At 35.1% G+C, this 21961-nt stretch overlaps 1 protein-coding gene across 2 annotated transcripts in view; it reads left to right on the forward strand.

Moving 5' to 3' along the window:
* Positions 1–16430, forward strand: part of LOC145674663 (uncharacterized) — a 583703-nt gene extending 567273 nt beyond the window's left edge. For both annotated transcript variants that reach the window (XM_081744885.1, XM_081744886.1), the window contains one exon: positions 13629–16430. In XM_081744885.1, coding sequence (XP_081601011.1) covers positions 13629–14693 — 1065 coding nt within the window. In that variant the 3' untranslated portion in view covers positions 14694–16430. The remainder of the gene's footprint in view (positions 1–13628) is intronic.
* The last annotated feature ends 5531 nt before the right edge of the window (positions 16431–21961 follow it).

Consider the following 21961-nt stretch of genomic DNA (forward strand, 5'->3'; position numbering starts at 1 on the left):
TTCATAATGATAATCCTGTTTGAGTATTTTCTTAGATTCTCCTGGTGGATAATGCATTCCGTTCAGTTTGTTTAATGAACTTCCCGAAATGAAGATAGGAAGACCAAATAAGGAAGATTTTTCTAACGCAGGAATTTCACGAGTTCCAAACAAGTATGGCCAAGCCACTTAACTGACTTAACTAACTCTATGGCCTAGGGAACCCGGAGGTTCAGTGTCATGTTTACGAGAGCTCTCCATTGACTTCTGTCCTTAGCCAACTGGATCCAGTTTCTACTTTGTATTCCTATTTCTGTGAGATACATCTTAGTATTATCCTCCCATCTGCGCGTAGGTCTTCTTAGTGGTCGTTTTCCGATTGGATTTCCAGTTAAAAAGTTTGAAAGCGTTCCTGCTTTCTTCCATTCTGGCTACATGACCTCCCACCTGAGCCTCCTAGACTTGATGACCGTAACAATGTTTAGTAAACGGTATAAATCATACAATTTCTCGTTATGAAGTTTCCGCCGTCCCTGTTTCTCTTGGGTCCGAATATTCATCTCAGGATCTTATTGTGAAATATTTAGAGTGTACGTCTTGTCCAAACCACCTAAGTTTCCCAAATATCCCTATGCCTTGAGTAAAGTAGTGAAGTTAAAACACTTTCTTCTATAGGTTAACGAGAAAATGTATGAAAGTTTGACGTAATACCTTACGAATGCAGGCACCTAGACCAGTTTTGAATGGTGGTTTATGGTTAAAGACGAGTCAGATGAAGAATTCTAGAAAGAAAAAACCCGACGTTCAACTCACCAATCAAGTTGTCGGGTATCAAAGCCTTCAAGCCTTGCACCAACACCATTTAACGATGACGTAGCTAATGCATCACATGTAACCGGACCATTTGGACGTCAAAACGAAGATGTAAAAATTACCGATGAAAGAAACAAGCCGTAGTTGACTGTACGTGACATATTGGCATCGAAGGAAAGAAAGGTGAAAGATGCACACAGTCCTACTTTCCTTACACAAAAAACACAGCCAACCGATTTCCACAATTAACTCAAAACAGGTGTCGACCGTAATAATATCTTGAAAAGAATTAAATAAGACAGACACTGAGAGATTTTGTGAACGCACACGAAGCAGGCATTGACATTCATGACAACGTTAGATATGGGCACTGCAAGTTGCACCGACACACAATTTTGGATTTCAAGCTTCCGACAGCTGGATTTTAAAACTTAAGGGCAAATTCAGCATTATGAGTCGCAAAATAACCGTGTATGTGACACAAGTTTAATTAGTTAACCATAAACCAGTAATCAGAATTGATCTAAAGGTCTGCAGTCTTAAGATATTAGGTCAAATTTTCAAATGGATTTTTGGGGGACATGGTGGCTCATGGTAGAGCACTTACCTCTGGTGTATGGGGTTCCTAATTCGAGTCCCGACCAAGTAAGTTTGTGGTGGACAACATGCGTCCGTGGGTTTTGTCATGGTACTCCCGTTTTCTCCCACATTCTCGTTCCACCAATTATTTCACCATCACTCACTTGTCTTAAGGGTCTTCACTACAGCGAAATTAAACTACCGCTAATTTTAGAGTTTTTCTGTAATATCTTCAAAACAAATAAAAATATTCGAAAAGCAGAAACGTAGTAAACTAGACAATACCTGTACGATTTTGTATATGATACCGTTATCACAAGTCATCTATGTGCTTTCGATTTGCAGTTGTAGATAGATTTAGCGTTTTTTTTGCGGGTTCTGTAAATGCGCTAGACCAAAAGCAGATAGGTGAATTGTGGTAAAGATATCACATGCAAAATTGTATTGTCTAGTTCACTACGTTTCTGCTTTTCGAATATTTTTGTTTGTTTTGAAGATATTACAGAAAAAACTCTAAAATTAGCGGTAGTTTAATTTCGCTGTAGTGAAGACCTTAATCATCCGTCTCCCTTAGTCTAAAGGGTATTATCATGGGACTTTAAACTTAAATATTCCATTTTGAAATGCATTTTCCTATTAATCTATAGGATATATATATATATATATATATATATATATATATATATATATATATATATATATATATATATATATATATATATATATATAACTTTACTATGTTACTCAGGCCGTAAAGGACTATTTGAGATACTAAGTGGCTTAACTATACGGCCTTTAGAACTTGTGACGTTCCTATGTCAGAAAATCTTGTAGTATGTCACTAGTTAAAAACGAGTATACAAATTATGCAGCTATTCTACATTGATGTAATGTGTTTATGTAATTTTAAGAAGGTATTATTTATTGTCTATTTTTATTTTATTTATTTATTTATTATTTTTCAACTAATGCACCTTAAGTTCCTCGTGCTTTGTTTGATTTGGTCGTGACTTTTAGCATTATAATATCTATTATTTTAACACTACATTTCAAGCTCGTAAGAGCTGTTAATAGCAAATAGTTAAAGCTTGATGTTAATAGCAAGGTGCAATATTGTATTTGTTTTGAATTTCCTGTAGGAAAAATGCAAATTTGGTTCCTTCAAGCCATTTGTTGTATCTTTACGTGTTTTATTTTTTATTTTTTTTTTAATTAAAGATCCAGTATATTTCAATCAAAAATTTTCACGTACGCCTTATATCTAGGGAACATATAGTGTAGCCAAACCCAAACTATCACTTAACTCAGTATGATGTGCTTATTCCGTAGAAAATACGAAAACTCGATTTGGGGACCGTTCAGAAATTTTGTGGCCCCTGATCCCAAAACTAATTCTTGGCCAAGATCGCAATCTTCTGATTCTTTTTTTTTTTTTTTATCGTTCCTTTTTTTTTTCAGTACGTAACGAAGGGGCAAAATTCTAACTACTACATAGAATTTCTAACAGCTTTGACTCAGCTAAGTTAGTATGTTGACCTCCAGATGGCGCACACTTCGTGTTACAGATGAGATATGTTGTAGTAGGTACAGCATTATACAGGATTTGCCATAAGTCATTTGACAAAGATGCATTAATTATAGAATTCTTATAAGTTGTATCATAATATTAGTTACCTAAATCAATTGCTTAAAGTGTCCATTTTCAATGCATAAATTAGATATCCAGATTTTCAGCCTTTGTTATTTCCGTTTTCTTTCATTATTATTATTTATTTGTTTTATACAGAAGGGACATTCAAATTCCCTTTTTTTTAAAAAATTATTATAAAAAACAAACTGAAAATTTGTTTTCTTCACTTATTGCAAGAAATGATGAGAGCACAAGTGGAAATTTATGTACAAGTCAAAAAATAGTGCACTTTTCCGCTGAGCAGATTGCAAATCGTACAGCCTCCATATTCTCGGGTGTTCTAACACTTCTTACATCACCATCTCTTCTTCGTTTTGTTTGTCTTATCGTTTTAAAGTTGTGAACCCACCCAAGCAACAATGACTTCCCTTGGTGGGAAAAGAGCAACTGGCGACAGGTGAAAATGGTGCAGTGCAAATTGTGCACGTGGGTTGACTTCACCATTCAACAAGGAAAGGGCGTTGTTCACCGGTCCAATGCTGCATTCTTACTAAGCTTCCCGATCACAACTTACTTATCCCCACCACACACACAAGTGTTTTAGAAAAGTGGCGTTTGACTGCTGCACCCTGTATTTATTCCATTTTTTTCTTTCTTTATTGTGATAAAGACAATTTAGAACTGCGTGTGGTAATTAAATACTATATTCTGCATCTGATCCCACCTTCCATTCATTGTATAGTGGAATTAATATTCAAGTTAATTAGGATGATAATATATGCTTTATACTGGAAATCCCGGGCCGTACGTATCGAAAAGTTGACCATAAATGTCAGGAACGGTTTAGAGTGTTCGATACAGATATGAAGTTACATGAATTAGAACTACTAATTTTGACTTTCTTGCAATAACAATTCATACCATTATAGGTTATTGTTTATTAGCCACAAAATATATTGCAGCACAACGTGTTACAGATCAATGCAAGATCCAGTAAACTGTAGAGATATCAACTTTTCTTGTTCGATATAAGAAGACATAAGTTTTGTCTCAAATGTGAAGTGAAATAAAATTTGAACATCTCTGTAGGAAAATAATGCACAATTTAAAATTTAAAAATGCGTGCCGTTATCTTCACACGAGACTTTGCGGTAACTCATCTATTTTGGTGCGTACAACTCTAATACCTAAGTAAATTCGACGCACACAAGAACGAGCTTTTTGAACTTGACTAAGTATTGTGTCTGATAGTCCACACTTCGAACTCGAGAACATCCCACAACATATATACCGAAGAGACTAACAAATGGGTAATCGTTACAAACTACTCTAGGATATTATCATAAAGCGAATCCAGGCTAATTCAAGCTTTATGAAGAGCAAAGATCTAACTCTGGTTCCTAAATATGATATCACTCAGTGACGTTTGCACTGCTTTTGACGTAACTTAGGATACGACGAAGTACAATATGCCTTAATTACAGTAATAACTGCACTGCGGAAGTTTGCGTTCGTAATAATAATAACTTTCGGTCCTTAAAATACAGGGTGTACCAGAAGTACTGACTCACATTTTGAGTGATCAGTACATTTCTATTATAAACAAGAACGGTACGAAATAAAATTGTAGGTACAGAGGAATGATGAAAAATCAAATGATTATAGTATCTAATCCGTATTCTCCATTTGGAGGAGGTCCAGCTGGCGGCCATTAACATCGATGCATGCCTGCATCCGGAGACGCACATTTCTGCACGCATCTTGGCACATCTGAACTGGAATGATGTTGAATTCCTCCGTGATTCGCGCCGTCAACTCCGCAACACTGTTTATGGGTTTTGTATATACCTTATCATTCAGATGTCCCCATAGAAAAAAGTCGGGAGGGGTGATGTCTGGTGACCGTGGCGGCCACTCCACTGTTCCTCGACGACCAATCCATCGCCCGGGGAAGATGTTGTTAAAAAAAAATCACGAACAATCCGGGTAAAGTGTGATGGAGCACCATCTTGCTGCCACCACGTGTCAAAATCGTCTCTCTCCTGCAACATAAACAAAACAAGAAACAAACAAACAACAACATCAATCATACAGCCTGTCCTACTGCACCTAACAACAAGTAAGTCACTACTTCTAGGACACCCTGTAGGCGAATTCGGGGTGGGGTGTAAGTTCTATAAACTGCCTATAAAATAAGAAAGAGAAAATTATCATATCTCACCTAGGTAAGTAGGTGCTGAATATAGAAACTGAAAAATAAGCTTTGAAAACAATTTCCCATTTCTAATTCCAGTGAAAAAATAATTTTAGCAGCTGTCTAAAACTTTGCTAACGAATACACCTTTGTAATAATAGTAATATCATAAATATTAATATAATAGTTTATAAGTTGAAACAAGTCTTGTCTAAAATAAGCACAATCGAAGCGTAATTTTACTCTTTAGAAATTGCAGAAAAGACTCAAAAATCAAGAAAGATATAAATTTGTGAGAAGTAAAATCTAAAACCATTCTCATCCGTAAGGAAAGCTTTTCCTCCCGTAAATATTAAGAGCTCAGAAAATCAAGCTACATTTGTCAGAGTGGATTAAGCACTAAGGTCCAGACTCAGTAAAAAAAAAAAATAATAGAAAGGGGGCTGTCTAGAAAGTAAGAGACATTTTGAAATAAAAAAGTAACAAGATGAACAAACCGAATTGTATTATTAACATTTGAAAGATACACTCTTAAGCTATTTTTCTACATAATCGCCATGCAAATTAGGGCACTTATCACAATTAGGACACTTACCGTGGCACAAGTTTTTCAATACCATCACGGTAGAAATCTGCCACCTGCGATTTCAATCACTGGCTTACACCGGCATTTAGTTCGGCGTCAGTATGAAAGCGTTGTGTAGCGAGCTATATCTTCATCGCTGGAAAGAGCTGATAGTCGCTCTACACCAAATTCGGGATATATGGTGAATGATCGAACACCTCCCATCCAAAACCATCCAAGAGTTTTCGGTACGCTTGGCCGTGTGTGGACGTGCATTGTCGTGAAAAATGCCATTATTCCATGCCCTTACACTTCACACAGTTGGCGATGGATTTCGATTTTTTTTTCCAACAAAAACCTAATCACAGAACGCAACTTACAAGAGGCGGGATTTTCTATTGTAGCGCACATTGTAAGACGTTACAGAGAGCACAGTAAGAGCGTCACAGTTCTCGCACTACCACAGGTGGGTGCGTTCTGAGTGGCATCGTTCTGACCCCAAGATGGCGACTCTAGTCCCACCTACTGCCAGGATAGGCCAAACCGTATGGGACCTTCTGGACAGCCCTCATATTAACGAAAAATTCCGCAGTCTCATAAAGAATAACTTGTTTGGGATATTTTCATCATTTTCCACATAGTATTGTTTGCATTTTTTAATCGTTATTTTAAAATAACAGTACTAAAATATACATATATTTTCTTGCAATGGTAACATTGTATTTGGAAATGTGTTTAACTTGGTGTTAATGTGTTCATAACAATAAAGTGAAAATTGTGTTGCAGTGTAAAAAAAAACCATGTTACTCAACATGACAGTAGTAATGATAATTGTGGTAGTTTTGTATCTAATTGACCGTCTTCTTATGAATGCTTGGTTTGATTCTATTGCCGATAAGGTATGTTATGTTAATGTATTCTGCACGTGGATTTAATTTGCAGCATGTTTTCTTATTTGATAGTTCTGTGTCGGATGACTTAGTTATTTTATTTAGTTATTTATTTGTTTTATGTATGTGTATGATAAACAAATGGAGATTGTAACCTTAACAAAAAGAATATAATCTTTCAAATTGAAAAGAGTTGGCAGTCGTTAAGTACAGTAGATTCTCGAGTATCTGGCCGGCCTAATATGGTGGAAGGGCAAGCTGAATTACAAAAGTGGCGGATACGCCGGAGTTCTATGAATTCTTTGCATATTTTTTACTCCATAGTCACTGCAACTTTTTTTTTTCGTTTATCCCCCATTTTGAAATCTTCACTGTAGTACACTTAAAAAAAAATAATAAGCATACCCCAAGAAAAATATACGAATACAGTACTGTAGACTTATAATCAGGAACAGCAGCAACCGTACTGTTCACACTGGCCAAACAATGAACAAGTAGCAGAACGCTGCTCTTTACCTGTCACATATTGTATTTTGCACACGACACGTAGGAGGATCAAGAAGACTCCCACTTTCAATGCCTTGGTAATATTGCCAATGCAACTCCTTGCGTTCCCCATTTAATTACGATAAAAGAAAACTAGACCGGATAGTCGTGAGCCGGATACTCGGGAGTCTACTATAGTACCATTTTAAAGTTTATTATTAAGTGCAGATCGAACACAATTTCATTGTTTTACAGGTCTTTTCAGACGAAATCTTTTAAGGATTCAAATTAATAGGACATGGTTATTGATCAAAGTAAGTTGAGTTCGCTCTTTGTGACAAAACTGCCACAACCTGTTTCCATTGTTTGCTCCTTTTCAAGTGATATTAATGTTGGTACTTTAAACAGAGGAGTGGAATCAACATGTATTGAAACTTGGAAAGATTACATGGGAGAAATTTGCAATACTTTTTTTTTAAAAAAAGAAAAAGTTTATCTATACACGGGCATAAAGTTCTGCGTAAACATTATTTAGCTAATAATGTAATTATGATTGTACAAGATCCTCTCAATAAATAACCGGAAAAATTGTATAAAAAATGGAAAACTTCGACAAGGTTTGTTATTTGTTGGTGGTGTCATGGAACTATTATCAGCTGGGCCTAGCACACCTGCCTCGCGAACGGGATACTGGGAACAATGAAATAAGATGGCAGCACCCTTGCAGGTTTGCACCAACGTGGAGCAGCAGAGTGTCATTAGATTTCTGTTAGCTGAAAGATTGAAACCAATCAAAATTCAACTTCGTATAGCAGCGCAATGTGGTGAAAGTTGTTTTGAGTCCGAAGCAAATGTACGAGTGGGCAGATAAATTCAAACGGAGTGTAACAAGTGTTGACAATTTCTCAGCTTGCGCAATGTTATTCTGCGTTACTACAGAGACAGAGCGTCCTGGGTGTGACGAATCTTCAACACTTGTTACACCCCATTTTAACTTATCTGCCCACTCGTACACTTGTGTTCGACTCATAAACAATTTTCACCATATCGCTACTGCTATCCGATGGTGAATTTCAATTGAAGGGTAAAGGGAAAAAAGAAGAAATGTCACAAAACTGCACTTTCGAGAAAACGGCGTTTTAACATTGAAAACCGCGTACAAATGAATATGGTTAGTCAAATCTTTTGCCTCTTTCACTTGGACATTTCTACACCTAGTCATGCATGGAATATATAGTCAAATAGTACCAAGACTCACCAACAGATAGGACAAAGCACACAGATGGACATTCCTTGTTTTTTCCCCTTACCCTTCAATTGGTTTCAACACTTCAGCTAACAGATACGTAATGACACTGCGCTGCTCCACATTGGTGCAAATCTGCTAAAGTGCCGCCATCTTGCTTCCCTGATTCTCAGCATCCCGTTCGTGCTATGTCCTTCGAATAGTAGTTCTAGAACACCATCATAAAATAAGAAAGGAGCAAAACCTTTGTCGAATTTTTGTATTTTTATACAACTTTTCTGGTTATTTATTGAATGCACTTTGTAATTATTATTTCTATATGTATTTAAAGTATTCAATATTCTCCTGGAACTATCATTATTGAATTGTTACATGAAATTCATCTCGTTAATAGCCAGTATTGAATTTCTGAGCACTTCTTAGCTGTGTATGTAGGGATAAATTAAAGATCGTCAAACTATATTACGTGCAGTTTACTCTCTATTGCACTAGAAAGGTTTCTTCAGCTAGTTTCTTGTTATTTTTTCTAGTCTTTGGAATCTGTGGAAATAGAAAATAAAAGTTAAAAATAAGACAACTGCATATTTGTTAGCATATCGCCAACTCATTTTAAAATGATTTTCACATTGGAAATATATTTTTCCTAATTGTATAATTTGGCAGCTGAGTCCTGTGTGATTCTTTTAAACATTATTAAAATTTCAAAAAACTATCATCGCAATTGAAAAAGAAATGTAATAAAAACGTTAAAATTTTCACACATGCTCCACATATGTTATCTATTACTGATTATCCAGAAAGAAAGCGTTGCTAAACTGCGGCATGGAACACCACGGAACTTTAACAGTTAATGATTTTGAGGTAGAAAAGGCACAAAACTTCACTGCGTTTGAAAATACAGTTTCTTGTAAAATGTCGTATTTATTCTGTAGTTTCTTTTTCTACTCACAACACATACCTGAAGACGTACTATGATTTCACGCATATAGATTAATAATATTAATAATTCTTCTGTACGTAGAAATATCTCCGATCTTCTTCAGTATTATTTTGATGACCTCCATGTCTTTCTCCATATTTTCAATCCCCCATAACTTTTTTCCTTTTCTTCTTTTTCCAGTCTTCAGTCTTCCTTCTCTTATTTCGCCTTTTCTTTCTCCTTTCCGTTTGTATCTCAGTTTCCTTATATCATAACTATATCCCTCTGACTGCTCATAGAATGCCTCTATCCGCTTTTCTTCTCTCACCGTTCGTCTGATAGGAAATATCTGTGCTTCCTTCATTACACAGACCTCGACCATTCTCTTCATTTAAAAATGTGTATAAAGAATAGTTTGACTTTTATTTATTTGTTTAAACTACTTACTGAGCAAAACAGTACGTATATTGTAATATATATATATATATATATATATATATTAACGTGTAACAGTTTCGCCAACTCTATCCACTTGGGCTTCATCAGACACTATAAATACCCAACTAGTGACAGATTTAAAATGTAAGAGAGCAAAAAAATCCACGAATCCTGATTGATTACTCAAATCTACAACAGCCAATCCCCTTACACTACACACCAAAAAAATAAAAACAAAAACATAAGTCGTTATTCCTTTTTTCCCCTTTTGACAACCATAAAGATTCATTCTAAAAACGTAAGCCTAATCTAATTACCAAAATAAGCTTTACAATTAATTTCTTAAATATAAATTATAAATAAATAAATAATACTAAATTTACAAAAATAAGTCTGTACATTAACTTAATTAATCTTTAAGACTCCGTAATAACTTATTCCACTTTTCATCAATTTTAAGTCCAGATTGGCAGTTCATAACTGTATCGCCTTCTACTTCAATAAACCTTGCTTCTTTGCATTTTCTGACTAATTTTCTCTCCTCTTGGCCCAACACTGTTACTTTACTCCAATTAACTGAATGTCCCGTGTCTCTTATGTGCTTGTAAACTGCATTTCTGTCTCTGCAACTTAATGTCGTCCCTATGTTGTTTTATTCGTTCTTTCAATCTCTTACTCACCGCACTGGATACTATATATTACTCCTTTTGTCTCCATCGTTCTTTCCTCCTCTTTTCTCCCCACTTTCTTTACTTTTCCCTTATTACTTCTAGTAATCTCTTGCTTCCTTTTCTGTACCTCCAATCTTTTTCAGCATTATTTTGATTCTCTATCTCTTTCTCCATATTTTCAATCTCTCACCAATTTTTCCTTTCCTTTTCTATTCTTCTTCTTCTTCTTCTTCTTCCAGTCTTCTCATCTTTCTCCTTTTCTTCCTCCCTCCCTTTTGTATCTCAGTTTCCTTACATTATAACCATTCGCCTTTAACTGCACATAGAATGCCTATATCCGCTTTTCTTCTCTCACCGTTCGTCTACTTAATCCTTTTCTCCATGTTACTAATGAATGATTTTTTTTACCGGAAGTGCCACACGAGTTTGTGTTGGACAATATCGTGTCCGTGGATTTTCTTGGAGTTCTCCCGTTTCCTCTCACTAACCATTCACTTTCATTAATCATAAGTCGTTTAGCCTAAAGGGCATAACTGTGGGAAGTAAAACCAGAGATTTGGTTTCATTACAACCAGGAGTAATTTTTTATATGAACTTTTATTTTCCTTCAAAAGGTAGACAATAATTTACAATTCAGAAATATGGTGTTTCGGAACGTAATAGATTAAATAAAATATACCAAACGATAATCATGCCTGTTGTGGTGTATAGTTGCGTAACATGGGCGCTTAGTCTGAGGGAAGAGAATAGACCGAAAGTATTTGAGAATAAAATCCTCAGACGAATATTCGGACCCAAGAGGAACGGGAATGGGGAAGGGCGGAAACTTCATAACGAGGAACTACATAATTTATACGGTTTACCCAACATTGTTAGAGTCGTCAAGTCTAGAAGGCTTAGGTGGGCAGGTCATGTAGCCAGAATGGAAAAAAGTAGGAACGCTTTCAAAGTTTTAACTGGAAATCCAATCGGAAAACGACCATTAAGAAGACCTAGACGCAGACGGGAGGATAATATTAAGATAGATCTCGCAGAAATTGAAATACAAAGTAAAAACTGGATCCGGTTGGCTAAGGACAGAAGTCGATGGAGAGCATTTGTGAACGCGGCATTGAACCACCGGATTCCATACTCCGTTTATTGAGTTAAAATAAACGAGAAGACTATTATAATATTCTCAGTTCGTTTTTAAAAATACATTCTTGACACAAATTATGTTCAGAAACTTAAAATATATAGCTTAGTTTCAGAATTTAATTAAATTGATATTTCTAGAACTAATTAAAATACTATAATAATAATAAAATTAGTTACGAAATGTAAAGACTGTCTAATTATATTACACTGGTAATTTTGTATTATGAAGCTTGTTATGGCAAAAAAAAAAAAGAAAGAAAAAGAAAAAAAAAGGATCGTCAGTCCTTTGTTTGTCTCCTTTTCTAGTTCTGACTTGGTGCTAAAAGCACGTCACTCCGCCCTTTTCAACATTGAACTTGCGAATTGCTTCGTTCCAATTTCATCGGCATTTCGCAGAGTGTGTCTTGTACCAGAAATTTCGAATCTAAAACCAATTGAATTCAAGCATTAAAACATAAATGTTCCTATCTTCTTTGAAAAATTTGGGTTATTTGAAAAAAAAAATTGCAAAACAGATTGTTAAAACGTAATACTTACAAGATATGATCAAAAAGTACGGTAAATATGGTTGCACAGTGCCATCTATCGATGTTGTATCCATTTCAACTAGTAAGCCCGGTAGCTTAAACCTTTGGTACAGTCAGTGCCGAGTTTGAACGATTTTTAACATGTTAGTTGGCTTCCAGAGGCAGAAGAGTGAGGATGTGCTAAGAGTGTATGTCGCGCCAATATTAAGTTTTGTTCTAAGCTGCAAAAAAGTGCCAAAGAAACTCACGAAATGTTAAAATCAGTGGATGATGATGAAGCAGTGGGATTGAAGACTTTTTACAAGTGATATGAGCGATTGAAAAGCGGTAAGGAGTCGGTTGGAAGCAAGCAACGATCAAGACGTCCCTCGACGTCAAAAACAGATGAATACGTACCAAAAAGAGACACATATGATTTGTTCAAACAGGCGAATGACTATTCAAGAGCTTTCCGAAGAATTAAGTATCTCGTATGTCTACATTTTAACTGTCGATTACTTCCTTCTTCACCACGAAACCGCGCCGTGCCGCACCTTGCTTTTGATTCGCAAGTTTTTGGTCGGGAAAAGTGTTTCTGTCTGTCCACATCCTCCTTACTCACCAGATTTAGAACTATGCGACTTATGACTTAAAGGAAAACGTTTTGACACCATTCCTGACATTGAGAGGGCCACGACAGAGCACTTGAACGCCCATCCAAAAGAAGACTTCCAGAAATGCTTCCAGTCATAGATTCAACGTTGGAATAAGTGCATTGCTAGTCAAGGATAGTACTTTGAAGGAGATTAAATCACATGCCATGTAAGCTTATTACCTTGTTTCTAATAAAATTATTCACCGTACTTTTTGATCACACCTCATATCTGTTTTTGAAATTTTAACTTTCGGGTTATAATGTATTTGAGCATCAATCGCAATATTAAAAGGGTGCATGTTAACGATAGAAGTTTGGTCTTTATTCTCATAGTCTCGGTACAATCTCAGTTCACTGAACGAAGTTGTCACTAGGTATTCTGTTTCCTTCTAGTTTTTAGTCATTATTCAACTAAACTGCTTCACATCAATGTTATTCATATCCTATTAGTGAGAATAATTAATTCTGATAAGCTTTGTAAGCTATCTTCCAAAGATATACAATTATTTCATGTTGTTTACGTATTGTTTGCATTTCATTCTTAATCTAAAATAAATAAAAATATAAAAGAATAACTAAAATTATTAGTCAATGGTTCATGTGTTCTGCTTGTTTTACTAACTTCGATTTTTATAGGCATTTAAAGAAAAAAATCATTGTGATAACGGAGAAGGACTCTTATTAAAATTTTCAATACGTAACAGAATCTTCTTCACTTCTTTAGCATTGTAGGCTTTACTGCTAGTGCTTATTTGGATTCATTCATTCATTTAAGAAAAATAGAACATATTTCTATTTTAATTTAAAATTTCATTATTGCGAGTAAATTTCTCCCATTCTTTCCACGATTCTTGTGTGTAGGCAAATCCATGACCTTTGTATGATGTTTTGATTCAAAATTTCTGTCTTTCTCCTCCCAGATGGGGGTACTGTGTGATCCCCAAACACCCACTGTAGCCCCAGTATACCTCCCAGAATTTCAAGAAGCGGACGCTCTTCGACAACAGGCCACTCTGCTGTCGCAACAAGCCATGATCGAAAATCGAACAGTTGCTATGCCACAATCATCGCCTCGACAGACAATGCAACAGCAACAACAGCAAACAGCGGCGAACTCCATATTTGCTTTCAACTTTCCACATGACCAGCAACAACAGCAGCAGCAGCAATTTCAACAGCAGATTTTACAAAAACTTCAAAATCTCGGATATCGGCCCTCCTCAGCACCATCATTCGAATCTCAACAGCAATACTCAGTTATGGGATATCCTCAAGTGAATATTTCGTATCAGCCCCCACAACAAGTATCTTTCCCTGGTACTACGCATTTAGTACCAACTTTCAATCGCCAATTTTCGAGCACCACGAACCTGTCTGTATTATCACCACAACTTGGAGGCAGTACCAGTCGCCTCTCCTCGATTGGTCATAATATGCCTGAGCAACAAAGTCGTGCCACTCCAGTGGCGACGTCGTCATCCGGTCACACTTCAACGCAAAGTTCAACCGATACCCAAGATGGAAGTCAGTTTATTCGACCGTTATCACAAGTGGGGACATTAACAACAACCGATGAAGAGGGTCGTCTCAGAGTAATCGTTCCAGTGCCGTCAGATGATCGAAGTGGAGCTGAAAACGGTGGATCCACACCACGGTTAGATCCACCTCCGTTTCAAAAGCGACGTTCAGGGCGTACTAGCACGGAAGATTTGTTATCGGTAGAGTCGGCATCACCATCTCAAAGCAGCAAACATTCACCCCGCACCATGTCTCCAGTAGTGCAAAGACAATTAAGTAGAACGGGACATGATATGTCTTCTACAATGGGACAGTTAAGTCAGTTGTGTATGGAAGAAATAAGTCCAAAACAGCGTACAGTGAATGGTCCATTTATTACAAGATCCACCAGTGAGAAAGTGCCAAACAGAAGCGAACTCATGTCTCAAGTGCAAAGAACTGGCTGGGCTAGACATACGACAAAGTGACAAAGAAGCAATGACTATCCGCGAATTGTCATCGTACCAAGTTAGAAACTGTCTTGAAATCCATGTGTGATACCTCCCTTTCCCTTGTGTACAGTGTTTTTATCAGTTACAATAACTACAACATGAGTGATGAAGTGAATAATGGAATGTTCTTTTTTTTTCCACTCTTGTGGTAAGCAGTATTCATAAAACCCAATAATCCAATGTTCCTTCATGTTGAAGGTGAACTAGCTAAATGTATTTAAAGTAGTAATATTTTTAAATACTAGTAGAAGTTATGTAGATGTCTGCAACTTTTTAAAGTTTCCCAGTTTTTTATGTGAAAGGAGACCTTTTAGTGTACTTTTGTTTACTTTTCCCTGGAAGAGCGAAAGTTGTAGCTGTGTCAACATGTTTCTTTTGATTAACACTTAATAAGGCCAAGATAGTTTCTTTTTCTATTTTTTAACAGCAGCGAAATAAAATCAGTTTTGTGATTCGTTGATAATATTTTAAAATAGAAAAGCTCGCTAGCATTTCTTTCTTTCTTCTTTTTTTTCCTTTTTAAATACTACAATGATTGCTTATGATAAGAGTTGAGAAGTGAGTCTTTGAAAACCAGTTAATAATGACATAGGTCCCGTGAATTATAGATAAAAAAAAGTCCAAAAGGGAATCTAAAGAGAAGATGGAATACTGCAAATTATTATTCCAAAACTGTAATATTTGTTCCCATTTTATACGACAAGGTAGTCCAAGCATACTCAAAGGACTTCTCATGACATTTTTTTTTTATTACGTGATCCATTGCATTCAATATATGTTATCATCAGAGGTTAATGTAGCATACTTTTTATTTAATTGTTTGCTTTTTTAATATATATCTCTAGCATACAAAATTAAATTCAAAGGCCTCACATTTCTATAAAAATATTTTCTTTACCTGAAAATCGACACTCAAGTTACGTCAATGTAACTTATCTTACATTCGAGCAATCAACTATTTTCAAGTTTTCGGACTGTAAATACAATCTTCTATAAATATGACTTATTAAAATTGTTCGTTTTTTTGAATTCGTCCAGGCTCTAATTTATTACACTGTACCATGGCGTTTTAAGTAGTATGACCCATGTTCTATCTTCGTTTTGCTGCTTTTGCACTATAACCATCTGGAAACTATGCCATTGTACGAAGTAATATTTTTGGCAACATAATTGAATCTGGTAAAGGAAAGCAAATATTTAAACTTGACTCAAATAAATAAATAAAGCTTAACTGTGTGTGTAACCTTGATTAAGCGAAGGAGAATTTTGCGCCAAAATAACGTTTTTGGACACAGGGACAGATACTATGAAATTTGATTCTTCTCCAGACCTTATATGCTCTGTCTAAAATCTCTCACAGTCACACAGTTAGAATTCAAGTCTCCGTCAAGTTGAAATTCATTTACGTGAGAATAGAAATAACTGTAAATATGGATTCAATAATTAAGAATTAAAATACGGAATTGAAAATATAGACCCATTTCTTAATGATTTAATCTAATATATTTCTGGTTACCATATGTGTCAGAAGAAAAAGAGTTATTTCAAAAATGAGAAAAATAGGATACCCAGACAATAGAGAATTCCCTGTTTAAACGTATATGCAATTATTATTTAATTTATAACTCTAGTGACTATGTTAATAAGCGTGCTGTGTCTATCCTATCTAAATTGCTGCTGTGGAAAAATATTTGTAAAAAAAAAAAAACAAAATATCTAGGCCTTTTTACATATCAGTATTTTTATTAAATGATTTATACACTATATACTGGAAGATGTATAAGTTAAAATGTACATTATGCTAACCTTACTCTTTTGTACAATATAATTTGTAATTACATAACACCGTATTAAACATACCAATTGAAAAAAAAAAAAGTTTGTGCTCCTGTCAAATTTGTTTAATCGCATTTGGAAATTGTGTACTTAAGTAATTCTTCTGGAAGTGATTCTCTGACGAAATAACATGGCTTATTAAAACATGTACAAATTTAAAATGCAATGTAATTAATTTTCCCATCAAATTGTATGGAATGTATTCTTTATTTACTTATCCTTATGGTAACTAGTTCAAAATTTTCTGTATTTTTTGTTCTAGCAAAATTGATGTATAGCACTATTTATTAAAATACATTGGTAAGATATTCAATCTCATATCACTAATTATTATAAAGCATTATAAAGGATCGGTAAAAATAGTTTTAAGGAAAAATATGTATATATATATTATAATAAATACCTTTATCGTTACATCTTCTCCAATTTTTCCCCAATAACGTGTATGCAGAGTTTTATTTTTCTATTTATAAAGCAGTCAGATCGTTCTGCTAGTGCTGTAAGGAAACACCGATAGACTAATGTCCCATTATAACCAAAAAGATGGTCACCTCTTCACGTCTAGAACAATTTTTCATTTCGGTAAGATTCACTATGCTACTCTAGAAAAAGCTTTCCTAGTGTTCCTTGTATAGGTTTAAACGAAAGCCTAAAAATGCTCAATAAGGTCTTTACAAAAAGACATGTGACAACAACTGTATGTATGTAAGGGTTTATGTTACGTTACTCAGCCGACTTGTGTCTGTTTTAGAACAAATTTAATCTTTAATTTAATCTTAAGTAACTCATTATTTTGCCTCTAGGTGTGTATTGCCGTCGTTTTCGCAGAAGTTACTAAATCCAAAATATTAGTTTTGAGATAACTGTTTCAAAGTTAGAAAAAAATCATTGCTAAAATCAGTTTACCAATATTGATGAATGTCAATAAACGTTTTGTGTTCTTTCTAGTCTTCTGTTCTTACTCCTGCACACAATTTTAATGTTCTTGCGCTGTTCAATTTTCTCTATTAGGAGCCTGACATACTAAAAATGATACAAAATTTATTATTTTTCTTTTGCTTGTTTTCCATAAGTGACAGGAGATAATAAAATGCAACTTACCATAATCATAGATAATTTTATTCTACAACAGAAAATATGAACTGGAAGAATTTTTACTGTTGCCATCCATAGAAATTACAGTGTTGTTGGAATAAAATTTCCCCCAAAATCTAAGTTAAGGCAGTAACTAGAGGAACGAACTCAACTGCATTTGATTACGTATCATATTATTTTGGAATTCTGTGAACTACTGTTTAAGTAACATTATTATTTAATTTTAATAACTGTGTGTTAAAACTATTTTGTTCATTACAAGCTAAATACAACAATTATTTAAAAAGTAGTTTACAGGATACCAAGCCAACATGATACGTAGTACAATGCAGTTGAGTTACTTCTTCTAGTCGCTGCCTTAACTTAGATTTTGCGGGAAATCTTATTCTGGTAACACGGTAATTTTTATGGATGACAACGCTGGAAATTCTTTAGGTTCATATTATATGTTATAGAATAACACTATCTATGATTGTGATAAGTTGCATTTCATTATGCCCTTTCACTTATCAAAAACAAGTAAAAGAAAAATGGTAAATTTTGTATTATTTTTAGTATGTCAGGCTGTTAACGTACAAAAACTTAGATTCAGGTAGATAGTGACTTCTGTCAGACCGAAGATGATTTTTTGTAACAACAGTTCATGAAGGTTTTTGGGAGACATTTTGCACTATTTTATACCTTATTTCCTTCGGGTAGCACGTTTTGGGGAAAGCATAAAGAAAATAAATTTTATATTGGCATACAAGTGTTTTTATTGGATGATACAGTATAGACTCGTAGAATTAGAATTACCAAATTAATGGTTAAAATTTAATTTACTTTAAAAATAATGAAGACATGAGTTGTGTTACTGTAAAAATAAACCAAGTTCGTATGATACCATCAACGTATATTGTGTATATAAATTCTGTATTCTCTATTTGGCTGTAATTTCTTTCTAAAGAAAATTGTACAAGCCTGCTGTTGCAGTTTTGCGGGAATTGCTCTTTAAGTTTGAACTACTACTTATCTGTAGTTTCAGTGAGTATGTAGTATGAAATTCGATGTTATAACACTTACAATATGCATAGTGTATCTTTTTGTTTTCTATTATTATTTTGAAGCACAATATTCTATTGTAATTCCTCGATTTATTTTATTATCTGTAAAGATGTTTAGTGAAAAATATGTCACTAGTCATAAATATGGTTGTTTATGTTATTTTATTTAATTAATGTGTATAAAGAACATAACTCTTAATTGGATAATCAATTATTCGCTTTAAAAACTTATTTCATTTTCACTCTATACCAGTGAGTATGAAAGAATGTATGGAAGCATACACACGGAATTCGGTTACTGTATTGACGAGAATAGAACCCTAATCCCCCAATTGCTTGGCGGACACTCTACCACTTGAGCTACCAACACGGTCAGTTTATTTTCTCATGTCAAATATATCCATGAACAGTGATTTGCCTTTATGAAATATTTCCAAAACTTGTCTGGTTGATTGAGGTCAGAGGAAGAACTATATACATACAAAATTGATCATGTTGGTGGTAGCTTAAGTTGCAGAACATGCCCCTGAGATTGGGGTTCGGATTTCGTTCCTTGGAAGTCTAGAATTTAGTTTCATAGCTGAACATTAATTGAATCATCACACATCAAAGTAAAAAAGACGAATTCTGATCTAAATGTAAGATAAGTGCGTTATTGAACGAGTTTGTTAGAAGTGTATATATTCACTGCTACTAGGTGTAGCTCAGTAGCGACAAAAACCAAATAGGATCAACGTATTACAGTCATTGTCAAAATTTTCTTAGATGTTATTGAATTGTCAGTAACCATTAACACACTTTTCATCATGATTATAAACAAAACAAACCACTTGGCGTAACAGCCCATGTTGTGGGCCTAAGCCTGCTCCAGCGCCATCTACTAGCGACCGAATGAACTACGTCCAACATAACTGTGATCACGTGGTCAGCGCGCTGTGACGGAGGCCCCTAATAGGCGCATGAGGAGCTTTCTAGACCTAGTGGCCGTCACATCTTTCATCCACGTGACTCCCCAGTTTGCCTCACGACACTGGGTGGACGCCGAAAATTGGGAAGATCCGGCCGGAACCACGCGGACATGAGTCAAACGCTCTAATCACGAGACTAAGGCCTTCTTCTCTTGATAATACGCGAAACTTAATTCAGATTTCTCTTAATTGCATGCAGATAAATAAGACGACAGAATGGCAAATATAAATTGAAAATTTGGAGGAAATGACATCGCAATTTCTATACATTTGAGCCATGATTTTAGGTATGTATTCTATTCGAAACGACAATCGCGTATGTGTAATGTACATCGTTATTCCAGCGCAAGTCTCAGTTGTCCTTGTGGTTCAGTAGAATTGTTAGTTCAAAAACCAAAATCCTGAGAAAACTTGAGAAATTTCCATGGGTTATAATACAAAAATAACACTAATTCAAGAACTATGTTTAGGTAGCAATTTTGACTGAAGCACTAGCAAAGGAGAATCACTTCTTGGAATAATCCTTGTAGCAAGTTTTCTGACGTATCTGGTGTTTTTATAAGATAATGAAAAGATGCATTTACATTTGGCTTGAATATGCTTTTCTCTGGTAGTAGTATTACGAAGGTGGGAGCTGTTGTGCTGGCCACACATTCAAGTAAACCCGTCTAACTGACCAAAGACCTTCGTGTGCTGTAAAGTCAAGGAAAATCTTTCAGGTTACCTTCCCACAATTATGCCCTTTCGGGTAATGGAGACGAATGATTAAGGCAAGCGAATGATGATGGAAGAACTGGTGGAATGAGAATGTGGGAGGAAACGGGAGCACCCCCAGAAAACGCAGAACACGATATCCACCACAAACTTACTTGGGACCAGGGATCGAACCAGGGACCCATGCACTAGAGGTAAGCTCTACCAATGAGCCACTATGTCCCCTGTAAAGTCAGGGAGGTTTTACTTGACTAGTAATGATAGTTATATAAAATTATTAACTTATAACCTGCTGAATATTTACAACATATCGTTATGCTCAGATGACAACATATAAATTATTTGGAATCGAAGCGTGTTCTGATACCTTCTGACTGTAAATGGCAAAATGGTTCACTGATGGAGCTCATCTCTGGTGTGTAGGGTTCAAGTTCGATCCTTGAACCCTGTAAGCTTCGTGAAAAACGAACAGTCTTACTCTTGAATACTCTTGACTGATTAAAATGCATGTGGATGGTACCTAAAAATGTTCGTATATTTACAGTTGTATAAACTTGTCATAATTTTTTTAACAAGTAGGAAACTCGTGATTTTGATATGATACGTATCAGACCTAAACTGTTTTTAAGAGTTCGAACAGTTACTGAACTTGCTCTTTCCTAATCCCTTGAGACAGTTCGTAAATATGAATATTTGCATAGAAATTGTATCAATTTTTCTCTAATACAATTCCTCAAACCGTTTGAACTGTCCTCTGTTGTCTTCAAAAACTAATTTCTTCCACTTTCGGTAGCTTATAGGTCAGAAAGTAAACAGTTTTCAACCTATGTTCACTAGAACATTCTTTTGGTGTCATTTGATATTAAAATCGTCACATCCGAAGTTTAACTAACTGGTTCCTTCTAGCTTTGCTATCTTAAATAACTTACACTAAACTTCGGATAACTTACACTAAAGTTCGGATAACTTACACTAAAGTTCGGATAACTTACACTAAAAGTACAAATCGCTGAGCAAAGCAACGTTTACTTTTAAAATAATAAATGTGTGACATTTTCGCACACTAACACAATATATTGGCTTCATCTGACAGTGTCTACTGTTGTCTACATTAGTTGGCGAAACTGTTACACATTTATTATTTTAAAAATAAACGTTGCTTTGCTCAGCAATTTGTACTTTTAGTGTAAGTTATCCGAAGTTTAGTGTAAGTTATCCGAACTTTAGTGTAAGTTATCCGAAGTTTAATGTAAGTTGTCCGAAGTTTGATGAGGTTTTACGCAAGCTGTTGAGAGCACAATGGGGTTTTATATGTAGACCGTAAGTATAAGATTGTATAACATGCTTGGAAGCTGAAGAAAAAGGTATTTCTTATGCAGAAGGACTTTAAAATATCCTGAATTGGTTAGTATTGAAAATTGTTACTCTGGATTGTAACATAAAAACCAAATGCATTATGAGGTTTGGCAATCAGTATGAAACCGTGGAATTTCCTTGTAAGCAATCATTAGAGAATCACTTCCGTTCTAATCTCGTTATAAAAATGTAAAATACTGTTGTTTTATATATTTGAGAAATTCAAACTTTT

This window comes from Thermobia domestica, chromosome 17 (assembly GCF_964235325.1).
Source record: "Thermobia domestica chromosome 17, izTheDome1.hap1.1, whole genome shotgun sequence".
NCBI classification, from domain to species: domain Eukaryota; kingdom Metazoa; phylum Arthropoda; class Insecta; order Zygentoma; family Lepismatidae; genus Thermobia; species Thermobia domestica.